Raw genomic sequence first — 20,728 nt, 5'->3', positions numbered from 1 at the left:
CAAGAACGAACATGCAACTAAGGCAAATCGACATTGGAATACCCTAAACAGCATTCACGATATTTCCTTCCCTCTCTCTCAATTTGTTTCTCCCTCTTCTTACTCTGTTTCTCTCACTCACTTTCCTATTTCTTCCCCTCTCTATCTTTCTGTGAGTCTCTCATAGTTAAGCAGTACACTCAATGAGATCGCCATCAGTGCACTTAACCCCTTGTGCTATATACCCGATGAAAGGGTATATCGAAAAACCACAAAATCTAGCAAAATGCATTTACGAGTCTCATACGAAATTGGATGTTCGTCGTCGATGAGTCGTGGGATCGTGGGATTCGCCACACACAGCTAAGCGCGTCGCCCAACATATCTAAGCAGTTCAGTTGTTGCTGTCTCTTTCGGTTGTTAAGGTATTCAGTTATTCAGCTATTCAGTGCTGGGCTTGAGTAATGAGCATTGTCCGTCGACATGTTCGCAGTGCCGTAAAGGCGTTCAAATTAGCTGTAAAATCTGGCCGCACGATACATTTCATTTAATAACAGTTCGGACTTGTCGTTTTTTCTTTCGAGAGTATAAAATGCACACACGATGCCCACTGAGCCACAGTCATTCGTCAACATTATTCCAGTGAACTCGTATAATCTGCACTGAACTCAGTTAAACTGAACTGAAACTGAAGAGCTACAATCCTAGAATCCTCAAAATGGCAAGTTCTTACGACATATCCTGTGAAAAGTGTGACTAGATAAGATATAGACTCATTGATTGATTGAGTCCTTTTATCTCAACTCTTATCCGAAGCATCGTCTTTCTTATCTGCTTCTTTCCCTATAGCATTCCATTTCGACAATCGCTTTGATCGCTTCTCTTGTGCTGTGCGCCGCTGATGTCTCTCATTTGCCTCTCTCGCGTGGCTATTTGCCACCGCTCAGTGGTGCCAGCGGCTACTCGGCGTACACCTCGTATCCTTCGTATACGGGCAACTCCTACTACTCGGGCTCTCGACTTGGCTCCGGCCGAAGCTATACCTATAACTCTGACATTAGCTCCAGCTACGCTGCTCCGGTGGCCAGCTCTGGCTACAACTCTGGCTTAGGATCCGGCTATAACTCCGGTCTTGGCTCAGACTACGGTGCTTCATTGGTCGATTCTGGCTACAATAGATATACAGCTGTGCCCCAGTATAACACCTATGCCTCGCCAGCTCTGACAGGCTACTCGGGATCTGGCTACGCCGGCTCTAGCTACAGCGGTCAGGACACCAAATATGCCGCTAATGGAGGCTATTTATATTAGGAGATGAGCCAAGCCGTCGCTTGAGGCTGTGTGAGCTATGTCTTCACATGAAACGAGTGCTCACTTTATCTATATATATATATACATATATACGCGTATCTATAACTTTTTTTTTGTAGTATTAATAAAGGTATTCACCCTATAACTATCTAAAATTGTATGCAGATTTAATGAGCAACTGTAGGGCAAAGTGAAAAGCATAGGAATAAGGGGAGAGTGACCAAAGGTGGGTTAGGGTATTTGCTAGTCGATCACTCTTGGATTTGTTTTTCTACTGACATCACAAATTGAAAAGAAAACATTTATCTCGTCTCTTGCACACTTCAAATTTTATTTATACTCAAACTAATTAAGAAACTTAATTTAAAAAAAAAATTGGTAATTAAGAAATTCGTTTTGTTGTTAACCTTTAGCCCGATTCAATTCGAAATTGTGGAGATCAGCTTAATGCTTATGACGGTACGCGTATCCACCGTTGGCAGCGTAGCGAGTGCCGCCTCCACCATAGACGCCTCCGCTTGCATAGCGGGATCCACCAAAGCCCTGTCCAAAGCTACGAGCTGAAGCTGAAGAGCCTGCAGCATAGCCACCAAGACCCTGGCCGAAGGAGGAGGCGTAACGAGCTGGCGAGGAATAGCTGCTATGAGAGACGGCTGGAGCGGAGTAGCTGACGTGTGAAACAGCTGGAGCGGAGTAGCTGCTGCGGGAGATGGCTGGAGCGGAGTAGCTGCTATGGGAGACGGCTGGAGCAGAGTAGCTGCTGCGGGAGACGGCTGGAGCGGAGTAGCTGCTATGGGAGATGGCTGGAACGGAGTAACTACTTTGGGAGACAGCTGGTGCGGAGTAGCTACTGCGTGAGACAGCTGGTGCCAAATACTGGCGGGAAGGAGCATATGTTGAGGCCGAGGAAGAGTAGCTGCTCTGAGAGAGAGATGGAGCCGAGTAGCTGCTATGGGAGACAGCTGGTGCGGAGTAGCTGCTGTGGGAGATGGCTGGAGCCGAGTAGCTGCTATGAGAAACTGCTGGAGCCGAGTAGCTGCTATGAGAAACTGCTGGAGCCAGGTACTGACGCGATGGAGCTGCGAATGATGAGCCAGCTGACGAGTAGCTGCCATGTGAGATGGCTGGGGCAGAGTAACTGCTGGCACCGCCGGTCGAGTAGCTGCTGAGAGATGTGGCCGGCGCCAAATACTGTCGAGATGGCGTTGCATAGCTGCCGCCATGCGAGCGCGATGAGTAGGAGCTCGATGGTGCATAGGAGCTGAAGCCGCTCGATCCAGCCGAACTGTAGCCGCTATACGCATTGGCCTGTGGTGGCAGATAGGTGTTGCTCAAAGGACTGGCCACGCCCAGGGCGACGATGGCCAGCAGAGCTGTGCAAATGGTGAATGGGCGCTGTCGGCAGACACGATGCGATTAGATTAGACTGGCATCGGGACAGTCGCTGAGCGGGACTTACCATGACGAGCTCGTTGTGGGTTGTTTGGATGCTTACCAAGCGGTTACTGATGCCCCTGGAGTTGCGGACCAACACTTTTATAGCGCTCACAGACAAAAGAATTGCGAGTACAAGTCGCGTAGAAGAACGAAACGGAACCCAAGATCTCAGTTAAACTAGTCAGCCGAAACTTGAGACCCGCACACTCAGCCATGAAACGAGTCTGATAAAACGATAAACAGAAACATAATTCTACCTGATTGTAATTAGTTTGCCTGTTTATAATAATTACCAAGAAGGAACTCGAATTTCATCCTAACCACAATCGAGTTTATGTTCACAAACTATTCTCTCGATTTGTTAATATTCATATTTGAATTTAAATATGTGACTCTATATAGAAATTCAAGATTTGTTAACTTTTTTTATATGTATTTTAAAGAAATTGCTAAGTTAAGCCCTTAATAAAAAGGGGCTTATCGAATCCTTGCGTTAATATTGAATATATTCAAAAAGGTGGCAACGCTACCAAAAGACACAAATTTATAAGGAGGCTAAAATTTGCAAAAATATTTAAAATAAAATATTTAAATTTAAAATTAGCATATTAAGCATCTAATATTTACAAATATTTTGAAAAATATTCAAATTATTTTATTAATTAAAATAGATTCCAAAAATAATATAGTATAAGAAATATTTTACAAATACTTTCGAAGGACAAATAAAATACTTCGTCTTATTAGTTGAAGTCGTTTTACAAATATATAAAAAATTGTGTAAATATATTACTCACAAAAATATTAAAAACCATTTTTTTATTAAATTTAAAACATGAGTAAATATTTTAAATTTAAAAAATAATAATAAGTAAAAGAAATTATATAATCAAAACTAAAATATATTTTAGTGTTGACTAAAAAAGATTATATTAAACACATATTTATTTTAAAAAATTTTTAATATAAAATGCATAAATAAAAAAAATGTATATTTAAGTTAATTATTAATATATTTGAAATATTAAAAAATGTATTAAATAATCATAAGAGGGAAAAGAAAATATTTTAAATTTATGGATATAATTTTAAAATAGATATAGTTTGAAATAGTTTGCATAAAATAAAATATGGGAGAAATCCAATAATGTGTAGCACAGTGTAAACGCAGAATTTAGCTATTGTAGAGGATGCCATGGAATCTAATAGTTCGTTTATTTTTAGCCATGTCCATTTCGGAAGTCGCAGAACCAAACGCCAACATTAACGCAAATACTTTGAAAGTTTAATTAATGATGAGTTTTTTTTCTAATATTTTTGGCTTTTTTGTTGTGTTTTGTTTTGTTTATTTTTTGTTCTCAGCTTAGCTTGGCCATGTTGGTCGTGAAGCGAGCGTGAGATAAGTAAGGCGTACAGACTAGCAGCAAAGGTAGAGTCATAGATAGATAAATATAAAGATAACGAGATAGATCTAGGTGTAGAGGCAGTGGAATAGAGTGAGCTACGGGCCGAGGAGGGGGGCAAGGGCAAGTGTGAGGCGGAGCTGAAGAGAGATCGCCTCTATTTGGATTGATTCAGATTGGGCTGGCATAGCTGCGGGCCATATACCTGGGACATGGAATTTGGCACTAAATCTTGGCCGAAAGCTTTAACGTTTTAATGCTTTACTCGGGCTCAGCGCGACGATTACTCACATTAGACATTAATTATAATTCGCACAGTGTTTATATCATTGCGTGCTAAGCAAATGGTGAACAAACCAGAAACAGAAAAACACAAAGACAAAGCCCCAAAAACAACAAAGCAAACAATTTGGACACTTTGTTTATGGGCGCGAACTTCAATTATGCGCCCGGCTGTGCAGATCATTATCCCAACTCAGATACCATATATCAGTTGCTCTTCGATAGTCCATGCGGACTCAAGTGTTGCCAGTCGTTTGCCTGCTGGCCAAGGAGACCCAATTGCAGACGACACATAAAGAGTAGTAGTAGTAGCTTAATGTTGATATGTATGTATAATATTATTTATTGTTACTGTATCTAATTTACTACTAATTCGACATTAACTTTACTACCATTTAACTTACTGCTACTACTATTTCTACATATTATACTACAGCCATAAGATTTGCTGCTATTTTTACTTGGGTTACGTTTGCAACAACCTACTACTATTTTTATACTACTTTTTTTATTATTTATGCTGTTATTTAATAATAATACTATTTAAACTAATACTATTTTCTGCTGCTATAGTACTACTACTACTATTACTATTACTACTACCATTTACTTCTACTAATACTACTACTATTTATACTACTACTACTATTTACTACTACTAATACTACTACTATTTGTACTACTACTACTACTACTACTACTATTTACTACTACTACTACTACTACTACTACTACTACTACTATTTGTACTACTACTACTACTACGTATACTACTACTACTATTTATATTTATACTACTACTATGTATACTACTACTACTACTGCTACTACTACCATTTATACTACTACTGTTTCTAGTACTATTTATAATACTACTACTACTACAATTACTACTACTATTTCAACTACTTCTACAACTACTGCTTATACTGCTACTTATACTACTTCAACTATTACTACTGTTACTACTACTGCTTTTACCAGCTCCCCGCCTACTGCCTTTATAACCGCCTCTACTTCTACTTTTAGTTTCTATTAATGCTTCTTATAATAGTTATATTTATATTAGTTCTTCTATATCAAATATAACTATATGTTCTAATATTTTAACTTCTACTACTATTTCCGCTTCGACCTTAACTCTTGCCACTTCGCTTCTACTACGATTGGTAGAAAGCTTCTAGTTCTTTCTCTTTTTCTACTATTTATATTTGATGACATTTCTTCAATTAACTGTTTTTTCGCTATCATTACATCTTCTTCAGCTTACTCTTTTACTAGCAGTTCCACTTTCGTTTTCATCTCCCTCGTTCTGCCGCTTCTTCTGCTGCTTCTGATGGGCTCAACGTGCCTCTTCACTCTCGCAATGCTTGTGGCTCGACACTTTTTAAGGCCAGACGATATGAAAATAAAAGCCAAACAAGTTCTGGTTAGCAAAACTGTAAACATTAACGCATCTAGCAAATATTTGTAGAGCATATTGCATAACTTGATTAAATGCAGTTCGATTATCGATTCGACTTTCACTATCGCGGGGCCAGAGGAGCTCGACCTGACTAGAGAATCCACTTTGTACAGCAGGTGCCGATGAGATAATGAGTTGAAGAATAAATCAAGCAGCTCACAGATATATTTCAGAGCTCTGCTAATTACCTCGGCCCGCTGGCGTCGTCTTCTTCGCCTTCTTCTTCTTTTTAAACTAAGCCAACCTAATTCTTCATCATCTTCTTGAAATTTAATTAACCAATTTTGGCAGCTTTAATAAATTATTTTCAAAATATTTTCAGCCAATTTATTGGCTATTAGAAGTGAACATACATATTAATTGAAAACGAGTATGGGGAGTGCCACGTGAACGACTCGCATATACCCTAACCAAATATAAGGCCAGTGAAATTTGGTTATTTCACGTTTCTACACGAGGCGAGGTCTGCACAGCTCTACCCCATTGCCCGTGCACAGGGTATAGGGTATAGACAGAAATTGAGCAAAAAGTTAATTTATTTGCTTGACAATACAAGCGAACATAAAGCTGATTATGTATTTTTTATATATGTGTTCCTACTACTATTATATGCTTATCAACTGCCATATATAGATATATATATATATGATATATAGTATATAAAACCTGATACGACAAACGCAATTTGCAAAAATTTTGTATTTATTTATTTAATTTTTTTTTTTGCTTTGCCTGAGTTTCTTATGGCTTTTTACCTCTTTCTTTCGGTTTCTTGTATTCCTTTTGTGCTGCTGAAATGGGAGCGCTTAAAAAGCATTGAGCATGTACATATATGAATATGTATATAGAGCTCTATATAATCATATATACGTTTCGTGTTTTATGTATTGCCTCTTCATTTCTCTCGCTCTCTCTCTCTCTCTCTCTCTTTCTCTCTCTCTGTTTCTTTTTGTTGTCGAATCGGGTTAATGTTTATGGACGTTGGAAACTTGTTATGCCCGAATAACGGCGCAGGCGAGGAAGAGTCGTGTGAGAAGTGCATAGAAGAGCCGTTGCCCTGGCCCGGCAATGCAGCTGCATCCAGAATATCCTCCATATAAGCCTGCTGCACTCACTCAGATGGCGACCTGTTGCCATCGTCTGCACATCGTTCGTCGCCTCTTGCCAGCCACATGCAGTTCACTTGGATTTTGCTGGCCAGTTCGATGCTGGCGCAGGGCTTTGCCTGGCCAGCGGGCAGCACAGCGAGGCCAAAGCTGTTCATCAGCAGCAACGACAATCCGCAGTCGATGGTCTTTCACCTGATCACGGAACATCGGCCCACATCGCTGGGCCAGAACTATTACCTCAAGCCGGGCCAACTGCTGGGCAGCATCCGCGTCGACTCGGGCGCGCTGCACGTGAAGCACGACGACGGCAAGCGACCCATCAGCAGCAAGCTAAACATTCTCTTTGTGGCCACGGCCAAGGAGCAGGATGTCGCCACCTAGGAATAGTCTACCCACTCTTTACATATATCCCAGTATCTGTTGTATCTACTCTCCAGCAGCTCAATAAATCACACTGATGCAAGACAATACGCATAACAGATCTTATATAACCTAACCCCAGACCATGCAGCAACTATTTATATCCCACATAGATTAACTTATTGAAGATCGTTCATCATTAGTTAGTCTTCTCTGTGCTCGAGACGTTGCTGCTTGTTCGCTAAGCCAGAAGAGCGTATTGGCTTTGCGGGTTTATTCAGTTCGTTTGGTGCTGCCTCGGACTCTACGAACTGTTTTTTTTTTTTAATTTATTTATTTTTTATATATTTTTTATTTATATCAAAACTTTTTCCAATTCTAAAAAAAAAATAATTTTTTGTTTTCTTCTCCAGGCTGTTTCGCTTTTATTTGCTCAGTCGTAGCGCAGTTTGGGGCACAAGAAAAGCCCACAGCATGGCAGGTCTGAAATCTGTTGCCCATCTCTTCAGATTGATCCATTTATCGATCTGTAAACGTCACAGCGAGCATTGTGCAGTCGGTTGTGCTCAACGGGTTCACTTGCTTTCAACTTGCCAATTTTTCTTTATGTCAATTCTATGCAGCATATGAAGATGGACATATATATATATATATATATATATATATATATATATATATATATATTTATGATAGCATGATATCATAATGTCGTCTTATGACATCATAGACGGCGTCCATGTGGAGACCAGCCTCCTTATACGATAAAGAACTCTCTGGAATTTCAACTTCATTCAGTAGCAGAACAAAGGCGTTACTTAGTTGAGTATATTGAGAGGCTTATATAGATTTGCATATTTCGTGAATTTGCTAAGTATTGGGGGAACTTTCATTAAGTGTAAATAAATCATGTGGTTTATCGTTTCTGGTAGCTTTTTATTATTTTTGTAGACATTAATTTATTTAAAAAAAAAAGAGTTTGGATTGAAAAAAAAGTTGGTAGAAATATCGATTTGAAGCGTTCTTGGCGTTAACTTAGTTGCGCTTGTAGACGTAGCCGCCGTTGGAGCCGTAGGTGGTGTCAATGCCGGAGTAGCTCACCACAGGTGCGCTGTAGCTGGCAGCGGCAACGGGAGCGGGAGCAGCGTACGAGGCGCTCTCGAAGGTGGCAGCGGGAGCAACGTATGACGATTCGCCGACGAAGCTAGCGGCTGGGGCGGCGTACGACTTGACGGCTGGAGCTGCGAACGAGGCGCTCTGGAAGCTGGCAGCTGGGGCAACATATGACGCGTCGCCGACGAAGCTGGCAGCGGGTGCGCTGTAGCTCTTGCTGGCGAACGAGGCAGCTGGGGCGGCATACGAGGCGCTCTCAAAGCTGGCAGCGGGAGCGGCGTACGATGCATCAGCGGCAAAGCTGCTGGCAGCTGGAGCAGCGTAGCTCTTGCTGGCGAATGACTTAGCTGGAGCCACATACGAGGCGCTCTGGAAGGAGGCTGCGGGAGCGGTGTAGCTCTTGCTGGCGAACGAGGCAGCTGGGGCGGCATACGAAGCGCTCTCAAAGCTGGCAGCGGGAGCGACGTACGATGCATCAGCGGCAAAGCTGCTGGCAGCTGGAGCAGCGTAGCTCTTGCTGGCGAATGACTTAGCTGGAGCAACATACGAGGCGCTCTGGAAGGAGGCAGCGGGAGCCACAGCCGAGGAGTCGCTGCCATAGCTGGCCGCATCGAAAGATTCGTCAGCAGCTGGTGCAGCATACGAGGCGCTCTGGAAGGAGGCAGCCGGAGCGATGTAGCCCTTGCTCACCACACCGGACGAGTAGGAGCGAGGTGGCAGATAGTTTTTGGCCAGGTGGCTAACATCAGCGGCGGCCAGGGCCACCAGGGCGAACGAGACGACGGCAAAGAGTTGCTAAAATGATAAAGAAGTGAAGAAGAGTCAAAGATTAGCCGCAGCCGGACACGGCAGCATGTCCCTACTAACCATGTTGAAGGGGTGTGTGTGTGACAAAGTTGGCCAAAGAACTAATTTCTGGCTAGTGCGTCCTAGCATATTTATAGTCAAGAGAGAAATGTCAAAGCGACGCGATGGGAAGAACAAGAAAATAAGAACTTGTAGCTAATTTAACAAATGCTCATAAAATATCGTTCATTATAAGCTTTCTATGAATAAATGAGCAAAGAATACAACAAATAAGAAAATAATAACAAATAATAAAATCAGTGTTCAGAACGAGCTTGAGCTCCAACTGGAATCTTATTGTGACGATCGTCATTGATGATTGGTCGCTTGTTCATTAGCGGCCGCAGAACTCTAAATTCTAAATCTGAAACATGTTTCGTTGCTTTTATTTCTGTTGGGGTTTATTGTTGCACAGCTCGTCGATTTGATGGCCGACTCATAAAGCACGTTATTGGCAAAGAAACTCCATTCATAACGCGAAGCTTGGCAGTTCCACTGGCCGCTCACAGCCAACGAGTTCCATGCCCTGCAATCAGTCAGAACGGACAATCAATCAAGATGAAAGCAATGAAAAAGCTGCCTTGCGGCAATATGAAATAAAAAACTCAGACGGCTGAGACGGTCTGGAATTAATTAATCAATAGCAGATAGCCAACTGTTGATGAGTAACGCCAAATAAACTCAATGCAAAGTAATTTCATATCCGACTCCGAAATCTATTTGGCCAATAAACTTAATGCATTTTAAATATCATCTATTTTTAGCATTTTCGAAGTCCGCATTTTAGGATTTTCACATTTACATCCGTTAATTAATCGTTTGCTATTCTGATTGAATATTGTATATTCATTTCATTTTGTGTTCTGCGAGATATGTAAAATTTTAGTTCGCTGCATGTGGCAAATTTAAAATTAGCGCTTCTTTTAGCAGTTCATAGCAGAGTTAATAGCTCTGGCAACATTCCAAAACGGACATTCCAGAATTGCGCTGCAGTTGACAATTTAATAAATGTGCTGGCAACACCGCACGTGACAAATGGCCATCCTTTTAATCGTACTTATTCGAGTTAACAGCTCTGGCAACACTGCAACACGGACATTTAAAAATGGCGCTCCAGTTGACAATGTTTGTAAGATTTATTTGAATATGCTGGCAACGCTTCATGTGAAAAATTCAAAATTAGCGCTCCTTTCAACAGCTCCTATCAAAGTTAACAGCTCTGGCAACACTGCAACGGGGACACTTAAAAATGGCGCTTCAGTTGACATCTTTTAGAAGAATGCGTTAACTGGCTGGCAGCACTCCATGTGATAGAATTGAAAAATGGCGCTGCACTCAGTACTGTTTATAAAAGTTCTTTAACACTGCTGGCAGCGCTGTTGAGCCGCTGTTAGTTTTAAATTAACAGCGCTGTAACAGTCTTCAGGATTTAAGCGCTCAATATGTGTTGCTTTTATTTCAAATAAAAAAAGGAGCAATTTGACAGAACTATAACTAAAATTTGGCTAAATTACATAATAACAAAAAAAAAAAAAACAATTGACGTCGTTGGTGTTGAAAATGCGAGTTCGGGTGTCAGTCAGGCGACCCGTTCAAACGCATTTAGTGCGTCTTACCGTAGACGTAGCCGCCGTTGCTGCCGTAGTTGGTGACGGGCTCCGGGATGGCGCTGGCTGTGGCTGTGACTGCGCTGCTTATCAGAGCGCTGCCGGTTGGAGCCGCAACCAGAGCTGGAGCTGCAGCGGGACCAACTTGTTGGACGGTGGCAGTACCTTGCACAAGGGTCGTGGGTGCTGGCTGTGGGTAGCTCACCTGCTGGGCAAGGCCAGGTGTGAAGCTATAGTTGGGCGTGAACTGTGCAGCTTGCGCAGCAACTGGACTGCTCAATTGGAGCGGAGCGGGTGGTGCTGGCACGAAAGATTGCTGCAGCTGCAACGGAGCCTGAGCCTGAGCCAGAGTCGCGGGAGCATAGGTCAGCTGTTGCTGCTGCTGTGCCTGGAACTGGATGGGTGTGGCAACTGGTGCCTGGTAGCCATAACCGGTATATTGAGCCTGTTGGATGACGGGTTCCTGCACCTGCTGAATAACTGTAGCTGGAGCGGAGTACGCTTGCTGCACCGCAGGAGCAGGAATAGCATATGACTGTTGAACCACCGGAGCAGGAGCAGCATAGGTCTGTTGAACCACCGGAGCAGGAGCAGCAAAGGTCTGCTGCACCACGGGAGCGGCAGATGGAACATAGCTTTCCTGAATAGCCTGAGTGGGGGCTACGTACGACTGCTGTACCACAGCAGCGGGTGACGAAATCGTTTGGCCCACAGGGCCAGAGTAGGTCTGCTGCACCACAGGTGCGACTGCTGGTGTGGAGTAGATTTCCTGGACAGCTGGTGCGGGCGATGCGATCACCCGACTCTCCTGGATCACTGGCGCTGGAGCTGAAAAGACTTGGCCAGCAGTCTGAATGGATTGACTCTCCTGAACCACCGATACGGGGGCGGAGTAGGTTTGTTGCAAAACTGGAGCAGCAGCTGCGACTTGCTCTTGAACCACTGGTGCTGGAGCGGAGTAGGTTTGCTGCACCACTGGAGTAGGAGCAGGAGCATATGACTGTTGGATCACTGGAGCTGCTGCTGGAGCTGGAGCAGAGTACAATTGTTGCGCTGGCGCGGAGTAGATTTGCTGAGCTACCGGACCTGGAGGCAAATACGATTGCTGAACCACTGGAGCTGCTGCAGAGTAGGTTTGCTGAGCCACTGGAGCTGCTGCAGAGTAGGTTTGCTGAGCCACTGGAGCTGCTGCAGGTGCGACGGGCGAGTTGACCGATTGCTCAATAACAGCTGTGGATTCCTGAGCAGCAGGCGAGGGCGCGGGCACAAAGAGTTGCGAGGAAGTCGCTGGCACCACGCTGGTTGACCTCAGGGTCGCATCCGTGGCCACAATCGATTGGGAGGATTCGTAGCTGCTGGCAGTGGGCAATGGAGCGACTGACGGCTGGCTGCCCGACTGGACGCCACTTTGAATGGTGAAGCTGCCCAGCGAAACGGATGGCCGGATCGACTCAACCTGAGCGATGCTTCGCTGCTGCTGATAGTTCTGATAGCTGATCGGCTGCTGAGCGGGCTGTGGCTGCGTGACGCTGACGGACGCGGGAGGCAAATAGCCGTTCGACTGCGGACGAGCCAAAGCCAGGCCCAGCAAGGCAGTGCCAACAACGACTAACGCAATAAGTTTCTGCCAAGCAGAAAAGAAAAGAAACAGAAACAGTTTAAACAATCCAAAGTTGCCAAATGGCAGGTGGTAAAAGTGACGCTGGTCGCAGTTGGGCGCATTCGCTTACCATGTTGTGTGTGAAGTTACAGCTCTGCGCGTGCTACACCAAACGAACGAAACCGTAAAACTGATGCCTGCCCAACAGATCCGATGGGCATTTATAGTCAAATGCCATCTGCAGACGATGGCCAGAGCACTTGCGGCGACAGCTAGCATCATTGTCATTCCATAATTGGTTCAGCGTCATCTCTGACATCTATGCTTCATAGTGTGTGTCTGTGTATGTGTGAATATGTAAATGCTTAATGTCCACAACAAAAGCTTGCAATTTGGCTATAACTTTGGACCGATTAATAAATGCCTAAAAAGTTGTGGACAAAAAAAAAAAAAATAAAATAAAAAGCAGAAAAAAAACAATGCCTCACACTGTCAGCTGCGCTGCACACAATGCCAACTGTCCAGCTCTGCGCTGCGTCTGCCGAGACGTGGGCAAATCGCGTCTAATCTCATATTTCCCATCTTGGGGGCGGTGTTACACAAATTGCTTTCTTATCGCATGCCCAGCGACACACATACACACACATGCAACAGTTTCTCAAACAGCGCAAAGCGTGTTATGTGCCTGGCTATTTGCATTTGACTGTTGCTACTGCAAGGCAGCAATGGGCTGGGTGCAGCGCATGAGGTGCGTTCGTTCACCTGGTTAAATTACGCAATTCAAAGTGATCAGCGATCCGCGGCGAACTCCTGGAGTTGGCATTGAATTGAATCAACAGCATCGCTGACAGTTCGATAGCAGCGCATGGCCCAAGCTTTGATGTCAACCAATTCTAACAGGGTGGCAACGCTGGCCTCACGCAAGTCAAGTTATGCAATCAAGCAAAAGCAAGCAAACACACTTAAAAGTATTTTAATTGTGGTTTTTTGTTCAAGTTTTTTTTTTAATATTTTGCCTTCGTCATTTGCTCAAATTAAAAGAAACAATTAAAAATAAAACAAAATTAATTAGAAACTAAATACTCGAAAAATGTTAGCAAATATTTTTTTTTGACAAAAATTATTTTAAAAATATTAAATATATTATTAACTATATATGGGAAAGAAATAATATATCTCTATTTATAAATTTATAAATATATTCAGATAAAAAATAAAATGTTAATTTTAAAATAAAAAATAAATTAAATATAAATAAATAATAGTTTAAATTTATTAATAATAATATTTATAAATTTGGCAAAAATAATAGCACTACGTCTAATTTTTAAATATTTATTGAAGAATTGTTCTCTTTTATCTTTGGCTTTGGATTTAAGAATAAGTCTGATTTAAGAAATAAAATAAAAATTTTAAATTTGTTATTAAGAAATTTTTTGTATAAATAAAAAATGAAATTTGATTCTTTCTTAATTTCTTTTAATGCAAAATCAAATTTGAATTTGATGGTGCTACTTTTATTTATATATCGCAGCAATACATTAGTATATGTATACACTTATTTATATATAAATATATACATTGGTATAGTTCCTTTAAGTTTAGCCTTCATCTACTAAATGTTGTTATACATTCCTCGATATTTTGTGCGACTGCGTTAGCATTTGTTAACAAAATTATGTTTATTATTATGATAATTAAGTCAGGTCTGAGCTTGATAATTTCTTATCAAGCATACAAAATCAATATCAAATACTTTTGTCAACAACAAAATGTTTGCACCTGCAGCTTCTGCACGCGTCGCTCGGAATGATGGAAATGAAACAAAAAAAAAAATAAAACAAAAAAATGTCAAGTTGAGGGTCTCTGCCTGTGGCAATAGTTGCATTAAGTAATTATGACTAATTGCTAATCGGGCAACCTTTAAGATTGCCAAGAAGACGAAGAAGAGGAGCACAAGCCTTACAGAGAGTAGCACAGAAATTATGGATCGCATAATTGACAAAGCGTTGAATGAAATTGTTTTACAAGCAAATGCAAATGAGCACGAGGGATGGCAATTAAGATGCTGACTAGCGAATACCCTGTTAGGCAGAGAGTCTACGCGAAATTACCATGAATTGCCACTGGAACTGACTGAACTCTGATCTGAGCTTAAAGCTCTCACAATTGAGTATGCCCTGCTCACCTTCACCTGCACTCGGCGTCTGCTGATGTACTCATTGTACTTTGCTTAATGCTCAATGTTTACAGGGTATACATATACACATTACATATGTATATAAGACCGAAACAAACGAATCTATTCAACAAAATCTGAACACAAAACGTTAAATAACACACAATAAAAGTGGCTGCAGGTAAACAAAGCTACAAAAAAGACAAATATAAAATATTAGCGACGATAAAACCACAACAGATCAAGAAGAAGAAGGCGATGAAAGATAAGAAGAAGACGAATATGTGAAAAAGGCGAATCTTTTCTGTGGCTATTGCCAAACGAATTTGCATAGAAACATAAAATACGAGTTGCAAACTGTAGGAAATATCACCTCAGTTTGGACACCTGTGGGCGTCGCTCGCAAAGAATTAGCAAATCTGTTTTACATGGAGCCAGTTTTGCCATGCATCCAAAAGATTTTGCCAGCTTGTAGCCAGGCCGCAAACAGCTATTCTACTCCAATGGGCATTTATAGTTTCATAGCCATTATGTTGCCCTAAGCTCAACGCTGACATTGAAAATAGTGTTTCGTCATTAGTAAGTTAAGCTGACAAGTTTTGAAACGAAAGTAATGGGTCGATGGAAAGGAATTTACCAAAAATCTCTTAATTTTTTATAGAGAAGTCTAAAAAAGAAAATCTAATTATTATATTTTTTATATGTTTTTTTAACTGTATAAAATTGTGTTATACTCAATGCATTAAATTTTATTATTCTATAAACCAAAATTTTTATATTATTTATCTAAAATTTAAAAATTGCTTATGTGAAAAAATTATAATATTATAGACCTAAATCAAAATTATATTGTATTAAAGTAATAATGTGTAAAATAATGTTAAGAAATAAATAAATATATAAGAAGTGTTATTAAAATTTAAAGAAAGTATAAAAAATGTTTTTGAAAGACTTAAAAAACTTCATTTTTATAGTCCATTTCCTTTGGGTATGCCTCTAGGGGAAGATCAGTGTCTAGCTTCAATAGTGCCCAAATGGAAATTGTGGGAGAGAGAGAGAGCGAGCGAAAGAGAAGCTAAGAGGGGCAAGTCCGGTCTCTCACAAGGTCCGCAATACTTTTCAGTTTCATTTTCAATAAACAACTCAAATATATCCGCCTCTTTTATTGATTAATATAATAAATAATATAACTATTCCAGTTTGGCGTAGTTCGGGTCAAGCCAGACATGACTCGTAGCTTGTTAAGAGCTGTTTTATGTTCTTCTCAAAGCCAAGCGGGGCTTTTGTGATTTCTGTTCGGTCATCGTAAAAGGTGAAAAAAGCACAAGGTGATGATCCAGTTCAATAAATCGTAAAAAAATTGACTTAATAATAATTTATTGGCACGTAGCCACGTCGTTGCTCATTCGCTCATTTGGCCCGCTTGTAGATGTAGCCGCCGTTGGGGGCATAGACGGTCTCCATGTTGTGGGACTTGGCCAGTGCTTTGGCAGCTGTGCTCTTTGGTTTCACATTGCTCTCTGGCTGCGGCTCATCGGCAAATGGTTGCGGCTGGGGCTGATAGTTTTGTCCGGGTATGCCGAAGCTGGGCGAGAATGGCTGGCCCACGTTGACCAGCTGCTGGAAGGGATATGTGGGCTGCGGTCCGGCGAATCCAGGCTGCGGACCAAAGCCGACATTTTGCTGGAAGGCCAGCTGCATGGCAGATGCAGGCAATCCTTGCATGGTCAGATAGTCGGGAATTGGAAGTCCGCCACCCTGTGAACCAACTGGAAAGCCGCCGCCCTGTGGGCCAACTGGAAAGCCGCCGCCCTGTGGGCCAACTGGAAAGCCGCCGCCTTGTGGGCCAACTGGAAAGCCGCCGCCTTGTGGGCCAACTGGAAAGCCGCCGCCTTGTGGGCCAACTGGAAAGCCGCCACCTTGTGGGCCAACTGGAAAGCCGCCGCCCTGTGGGCCAACTGGAAAGCCGCCGCCTTGTGGACCTGCCATAAACTGAAGGCCTTGTTGTCCTGCTGAAAATGGAGCACCCTGTGGTCCAACTGGAAACTGTCCAGGTTGAGGGCCAATTGGGAAGGGTCCAGCCTGTGGGAATTGTGGTCCTTGTGCTACATTATTAAACTGCGCTTCATATCCTGGCGGCACTTGACCCGCTCCCGTTCCAAATGCATCCCCGCCGCCACCGCCACCAAATCCAAAGAACGGCGGATAAATGGGCAGTGGAAAGTTGGGCGGCGTCATGGGCGGTGGTGGCACATTGCTGCCGGTTGGTATGGAGTAGCCCGAGGGCAGCATCAGACCTCCAGAGGGATAGAAGGCACCATCAGCGGCCTTGACGGGCTCTGCAGGCGCTGGCTCGTCAGCCAAAATCTTCGCGGCTGACGGCTTGGGATCGGGGGGCAAATAGTTACTGGACAGGTGGCTAACATCTGCGTTGACCAGGTGCAGCGGCACCACCAACATCAGCACCAGGGGCCATGTGGTCCATGGCATTGCAAGCATCTTTCTGCTGGATCTCTTCGTCTCGTATTTAGCGGGCCTCAAGCTCGAGCGGGCGGTGCGAACTGTGTGCCGCAATGGCCATGAAGTTGGCCACTTATAAGACGAATGCAGAGGTCATCGGTTGTATTGGGATCTAGCGAAACTTACATAAATATCTATTTCGTATGTGTTTCATTTCACTTTCCTCTACTTTGCATCATAACGGCCATCTGGGCGATGCGAAGTTCCGTTGGGACGCCAAATCTGAATTTGAACTATAATAATTAATTAGACAGCCAAGCAAACTGTCGCATATGTGGACCCAGCTCCGCCTCCCTCCCCCCACGCCACCCTGGCGCCCCAGCGATTTTGCATACAAAGACTAATCGAAACACATTTCTCCCAACTGGTTTGCCTCAGTTCAGTTCCAGTTTCGGCATCGACGCTTTCTATGATATAATAATTATAAATGTTACAATCCAGGTAGAGGAGAATCTCTTATCTGTTTATACGTCTTCAATTCTCCATTAAGCATTCACAATGCAAATTAGCCCCATAATAAATCCATTCACACACACAGATCCGAAAACATGTTTAAATAATATCGTAAAGAACTAAACTGTCTTTAAGTAAACAAACAATATTCGAACTACAAATTATGTTATTTCACTTTGTTGTATTTTAACTGCAACTCGACTGGATAGATACCCTGTACTTTGCATATTTAGAGTCTAAGGTATATCGATCTATCTTAACGTGTATTTGTTATGGCATAATCTTTGCGCTGTAATCTGGAAATGTTTTGGATGAGTTTAAATTGATGCTTGCTACTAGATACCCTGTACTTTACATATACTCAGTCTAAAGTGTATCGAGAGCCTCTTAACCCTGAACTTGGTTCATAATGCCTATATATATAAGTGTTATTCTTACATTTCATCTGCGAACTGACTGATGATATACCCTGTACTTTATTGTTTTTTTTATATCGAACTGATCTTAACGTAATTTATTTAGGAGATATTCAGTAAACTGTCATATAGAAGTGTCTTTACCAATGTTCATTGCTTCACTATAAAATACCCTGTACCTTACATGCATAGAGTCTAATGGGTATCGAGTTGCTCTTACATGGTGCACTTACACATACCCTTTAATCTGTCATATAGAATTGTTTTTATATATTTTAATTGTTATTTGACAACGAGATACCCTGTACTTGATATATAAATTGGATATATTGAAGTAACCTTGTAGGCTTTGAGATACCCTCTACTCAATTATAGGTCAGTTTATTATGATACATGCTACGTTCTATTTGTCTAAGATATACCCTGTAATTTATATATTTATATATATGGAACTGCTTTGAATGTTTTTTATTTGGATATACCCTGTACTTTATTATATAGAAGTGAGCTTGTTGCATATTTTATATACCCTGTATATAGCATCTTTATATCGAAGTGCTTTATATTCAGAGTCTTTTTATGAGACACCCTCTAAATATATGTAACTTATATATATTGCAGTGCCATTCAAATGCGAAACTTTTCTGAGTTATTTTTATTATAAACCTCTGCATGAAGGCAGATGATTAATGTTCGGAAATTGCAAAAATAAAAACTAAAACATTTTCAATGGGTATTCACTAGTCGCTTACTGGCACAACTTACTTTATGAGTCCAGTATGAGTTGAGCTTTACGAGGAACAAATTGCGAGCTTAAAAAGCGCTGCAAAAGCTCGCGTTAAGCATATTTAAGCTCATCTAGGCAACTTGGTAGCTTTGAAACCATGAGCAAAAGCTCTTCAAGACTTTGAAAGCTTCCAGATCTCCAACTGACACTGATTGATTGGTTGATTTCACAGATTCTGAATGGAAGAGCTTACAAATACCTTGCACCTTGAACTTGAGCTTGGCATTAAGCATTACGACTAAAATAAAATCTCTCAGATTTGTTTTTTTTTTTTTTTAATAATTATGTACACTCAGGTTGCAAAAAAAAAAAACAAATGAATTGAATTTATGGTGCAAAAAGCATATAGTAGGCTATTTACATTACTGCTGATTCGGTATGGTGAACAGTTTGCAGCGTCTTACTTCTTCTTGTAGACATAGCCGCCGTTGGAGGCGTACTGGGTGCCAACATCGCCAACCGAGTAGCTGCCAGCGGATGATCCAGTGCTGTAGGTCTGCTGGTAGGCGGGGGCGGAGTAGGTCTGCTGGACAGCTGGGGCGGAGTAGGTCTGCTGATAAGCTGGGGCAGAGTAGGTCTGCTGGTAAGCGGGGGCGGAGTAGGTCTGCTGGACAGCTGGGACAGAGTAGGTCTGCTGGACAGCTGGGGCAGAGTAGGTCTGCTGAACAGCTGGGGCAGAGTAGGTCTGCTGGTAAGCGGGGGCGGAGTAGGTCTGCTGGTAGGCAGGGGCGGAGTAGGTCTGCTGGTAGGCAGGGGCGGAGTAGGTCTGCTGGACAGCTGGGGGCAGGTACTCGTTGCTGGGTGCATTGTAGTTGACAGCAGGAGGCACGTATGAGGTACTGACGCCGCCAGTCGAGTAGCTGCCGCCAGTCGAGAAGCCGCCGCCAGTCGAGTAGGCGCTGCCACCCCCTAAGTTGCCGGTCAAGAAGCCGCCGCCAGTCGAGAGGCCACTACCGCTCGAGTACGTCTGCACAGGTGGCAGATAATCGTTGCTGGGTGCCAGGTGGCTGACATCGGCAGCCGCGCAGGCGAACAGAGCGAACACAATAAGGAATTTCTGCAATGGACGAGAAGAAGACGTTTGCTCCGATTAGGCACAGCACAAAGCACAATAAAAACCCTTGCACAATAAAAAAAAATTGGAGGAAATAAAAGTAGAAAAAAAATAGGTAGAGAACAAATTGACAGTTGAACCAATTTGTGATCTCTGGCTCCAACGGTTAAGGCGTACTAACCATGTTGGATTGATGGCTACGACTACGACTGTACTGGACGAGCTAGACGTTGAAACTGATGCTGATCCCTAAAGCATGCCGGCAATTTATAGCGAAAAAAGAGCATCACTCAACTTGCAGCACATTTGGAGAAGCAGCAGCAGCAGCAGCAGACGCAGCAGCAGCAGCGGCGTCGGCGTCGGCGCCGGCGGTGGGAGCAGCTAGGTCTGCAGCTTCCACTTAAAATATACACTAAGCGAAAAGAAAAAACACAAAACCATAAATAAAGACACGCCAGAAAGAAAAAAATAAAAACAAAACAAAAGAGCGAGAAAAAAAAGCACACGCGTTAAACAAGTTTACGCATTTACAAAACTTTTCCGCAAGCGGCTTTTTTTTTGGTGGACAACATTGTGATTCAAAAATCTAACCGGCTAATAGATAAATTTAAATACTAGTCTGTCAACTAATTTTCATATAGCTCATTAGTGCCAGAAAAGGTGAGTGCGAAGAGAGCGAATGTAAGGCGAAAGAGAGAGAAGGAGAGAGTGAGGACTGGCCAAAGGGCGCGCACGAACGAATTTGATTTGAAGGTCATGGATTTGATGGCTTTTTGCGGACTGGCCCAACCTGGTTGCCCCTTTGACCGC

The 20,728-nt window shown here is 42.5% G+C and overlaps 6 protein-coding genes across 6 annotated transcripts; 1 reads left to right on the top strand and 5 right to left on the bottom strand.

Moving 5' to 3' along the window:
• Window positions 1-302: 302 nt before the first annotated feature.
• Window positions 303-1,404, top strand: LOC111594904 (probable peroxisomal membrane protein PEX13). The gene is made up of 2 exons (XM_030223018.1): window positions 303-700; window positions 829-1,404. The coding sequence occupies exons 1-2, from the start codon at window positions 698-700 to the stop codon at window positions 1,288-1,290; spliced, it is 465 nt and encodes a 154-aa protein (XP_030078878.1). The 5' UTR covers window positions 303-697; the 3' UTR covers window positions 1,291-1,404.
• Window positions 1,405-1,680: 276 nt separating this feature from the next.
• On the bottom strand, window positions 1,681-2,785 carry LOC111594890 (uncharacterized serine-rich protein C215.13). Its single transcript, XM_023308376.2, has 2 exons — window positions 2,750-2,785; window positions 1,681-2,685 (listed from the first exon to the last, which is right to left on the bottom strand). The coding sequence occupies exons 1-2, from the start codon at window positions 2,750-2,752 to the stop codon at window positions 1,735-1,737; spliced, it is 954 nt and encodes a 317-aa protein (XP_023164144.2). The 5' UTR covers window positions 2,753-2,785; the 3' UTR covers window positions 1,681-1,734.
• A 5,564-nt stretch (window positions 2,786-8,349) lies between these two features.
• Window positions 8,350-9,391, bottom strand: LOC111594906 (cuticle protein 16.5-like). Its single transcript, XM_030223022.1, has 2 exons — window positions 9,324-9,391; window positions 8,350-9,251 (listed from the first exon to the last, which is right to left on the bottom strand). Exons 1-2 carry the CDS (start codon window positions 9,324-9,326, stop codon window positions 8,379-8,381), a joined length of 876 nt encoding a protein of 291 aa, XP_030078882.1. The 5' UTR covers window positions 9,327-9,391; the 3' UTR covers window positions 8,350-8,378.
• Window positions 9,392-10,831: 1,440 nt separating this feature from the next.
• LOC111594907 (flocculation protein FLO11) lies at window positions 10,832-12,819 on the bottom strand. The gene is made up of 2 exons (XM_023308393.2): window positions 12,693-12,819; window positions 10,832-12,634 (listed from the first exon to the last, which is right to left on the bottom strand). The coding sequence occupies exons 1-2, from the start codon at window positions 12,817-12,819 to the stop codon at window positions 10,905-10,907; spliced, it is 1,857 nt and encodes a 618-aa protein (XP_023164161.2). The 3' UTR covers window positions 10,832-10,904.
• Window positions 12,820-16,098: 3,279 nt separating this feature from the next.
• Window positions 16,099-17,187, bottom strand: LOC111605047 (collagen alpha-1(XI) chain). The gene has a single exon (XM_023323382.2). The coding sequence runs from the start codon at window positions 17,185-17,187 to the stop codon at window positions 16,099-16,101; it is 1,089 nt and encodes a 362-aa protein (XP_023179150.2).
• Window positions 17,188-19,220: 2,033 nt separating this feature from the next.
• Window positions 19,221-20,148, bottom strand: LOC111605033 (developmental and secondary metabolism regulator VEL1). The gene is made up of 2 exons (XM_023323368.1): window positions 20,100-20,148; window positions 19,221-19,921 (listed from the first exon to the last, which is right to left on the bottom strand). Exons 1-2 carry the CDS (start codon window positions 20,100-20,102, stop codon window positions 19,265-19,267), a joined length of 660 nt encoding a protein of 219 aa, XP_023179136.1. The 5' UTR covers window positions 20,103-20,148; the 3' UTR covers window positions 19,221-19,264.
• Between the last annotated feature and the right edge of the window lie 580 nt (window positions 20,149-20,728).

The sequence above is a fragment of the Drosophila hydei genome, unplaced genomic scaffold (genome assembly GCF_003285905.1).
Source record: "Drosophila hydei strain 15085-1641.00,03,60 unplaced genomic scaffold, DhydRS2 tig00000090-arrow-arrow-pilon, whole genome shotgun sequence".
NCBI lineage: Eukaryota > Metazoa > Arthropoda > Insecta > Diptera > Drosophilidae > Drosophila > Drosophila hydei.
Note: the sequence above shows the minus strand (reverse complement) of the source record. Positions and strands in the feature narration are given on the sequence as shown.

Bases quoted from the DNA above. Each gene is read 5' to 3' on its own strand.
- LOC111594907 (XM_023308393.2), bottom strand. From the start codon at position 12,819: ATGACGCTGAACCAATTATGGAATGACAATGATGCTAGCTGTCGCCGC. The intron at 12,635-12,692 runs GTTTCGTTCGTT...CAACATGGTAAG, and splicing joins GGGCAGGCATCAGTTTTACG to CGAATGCGCCCAACTGCGAC.
- LOC111605047 (XM_023323382.2), bottom strand. From the start codon at position 17,187: ATGCTTGCAATGCCATGGACCACATGGCCCCTGGTGCTGATGTTGGTG.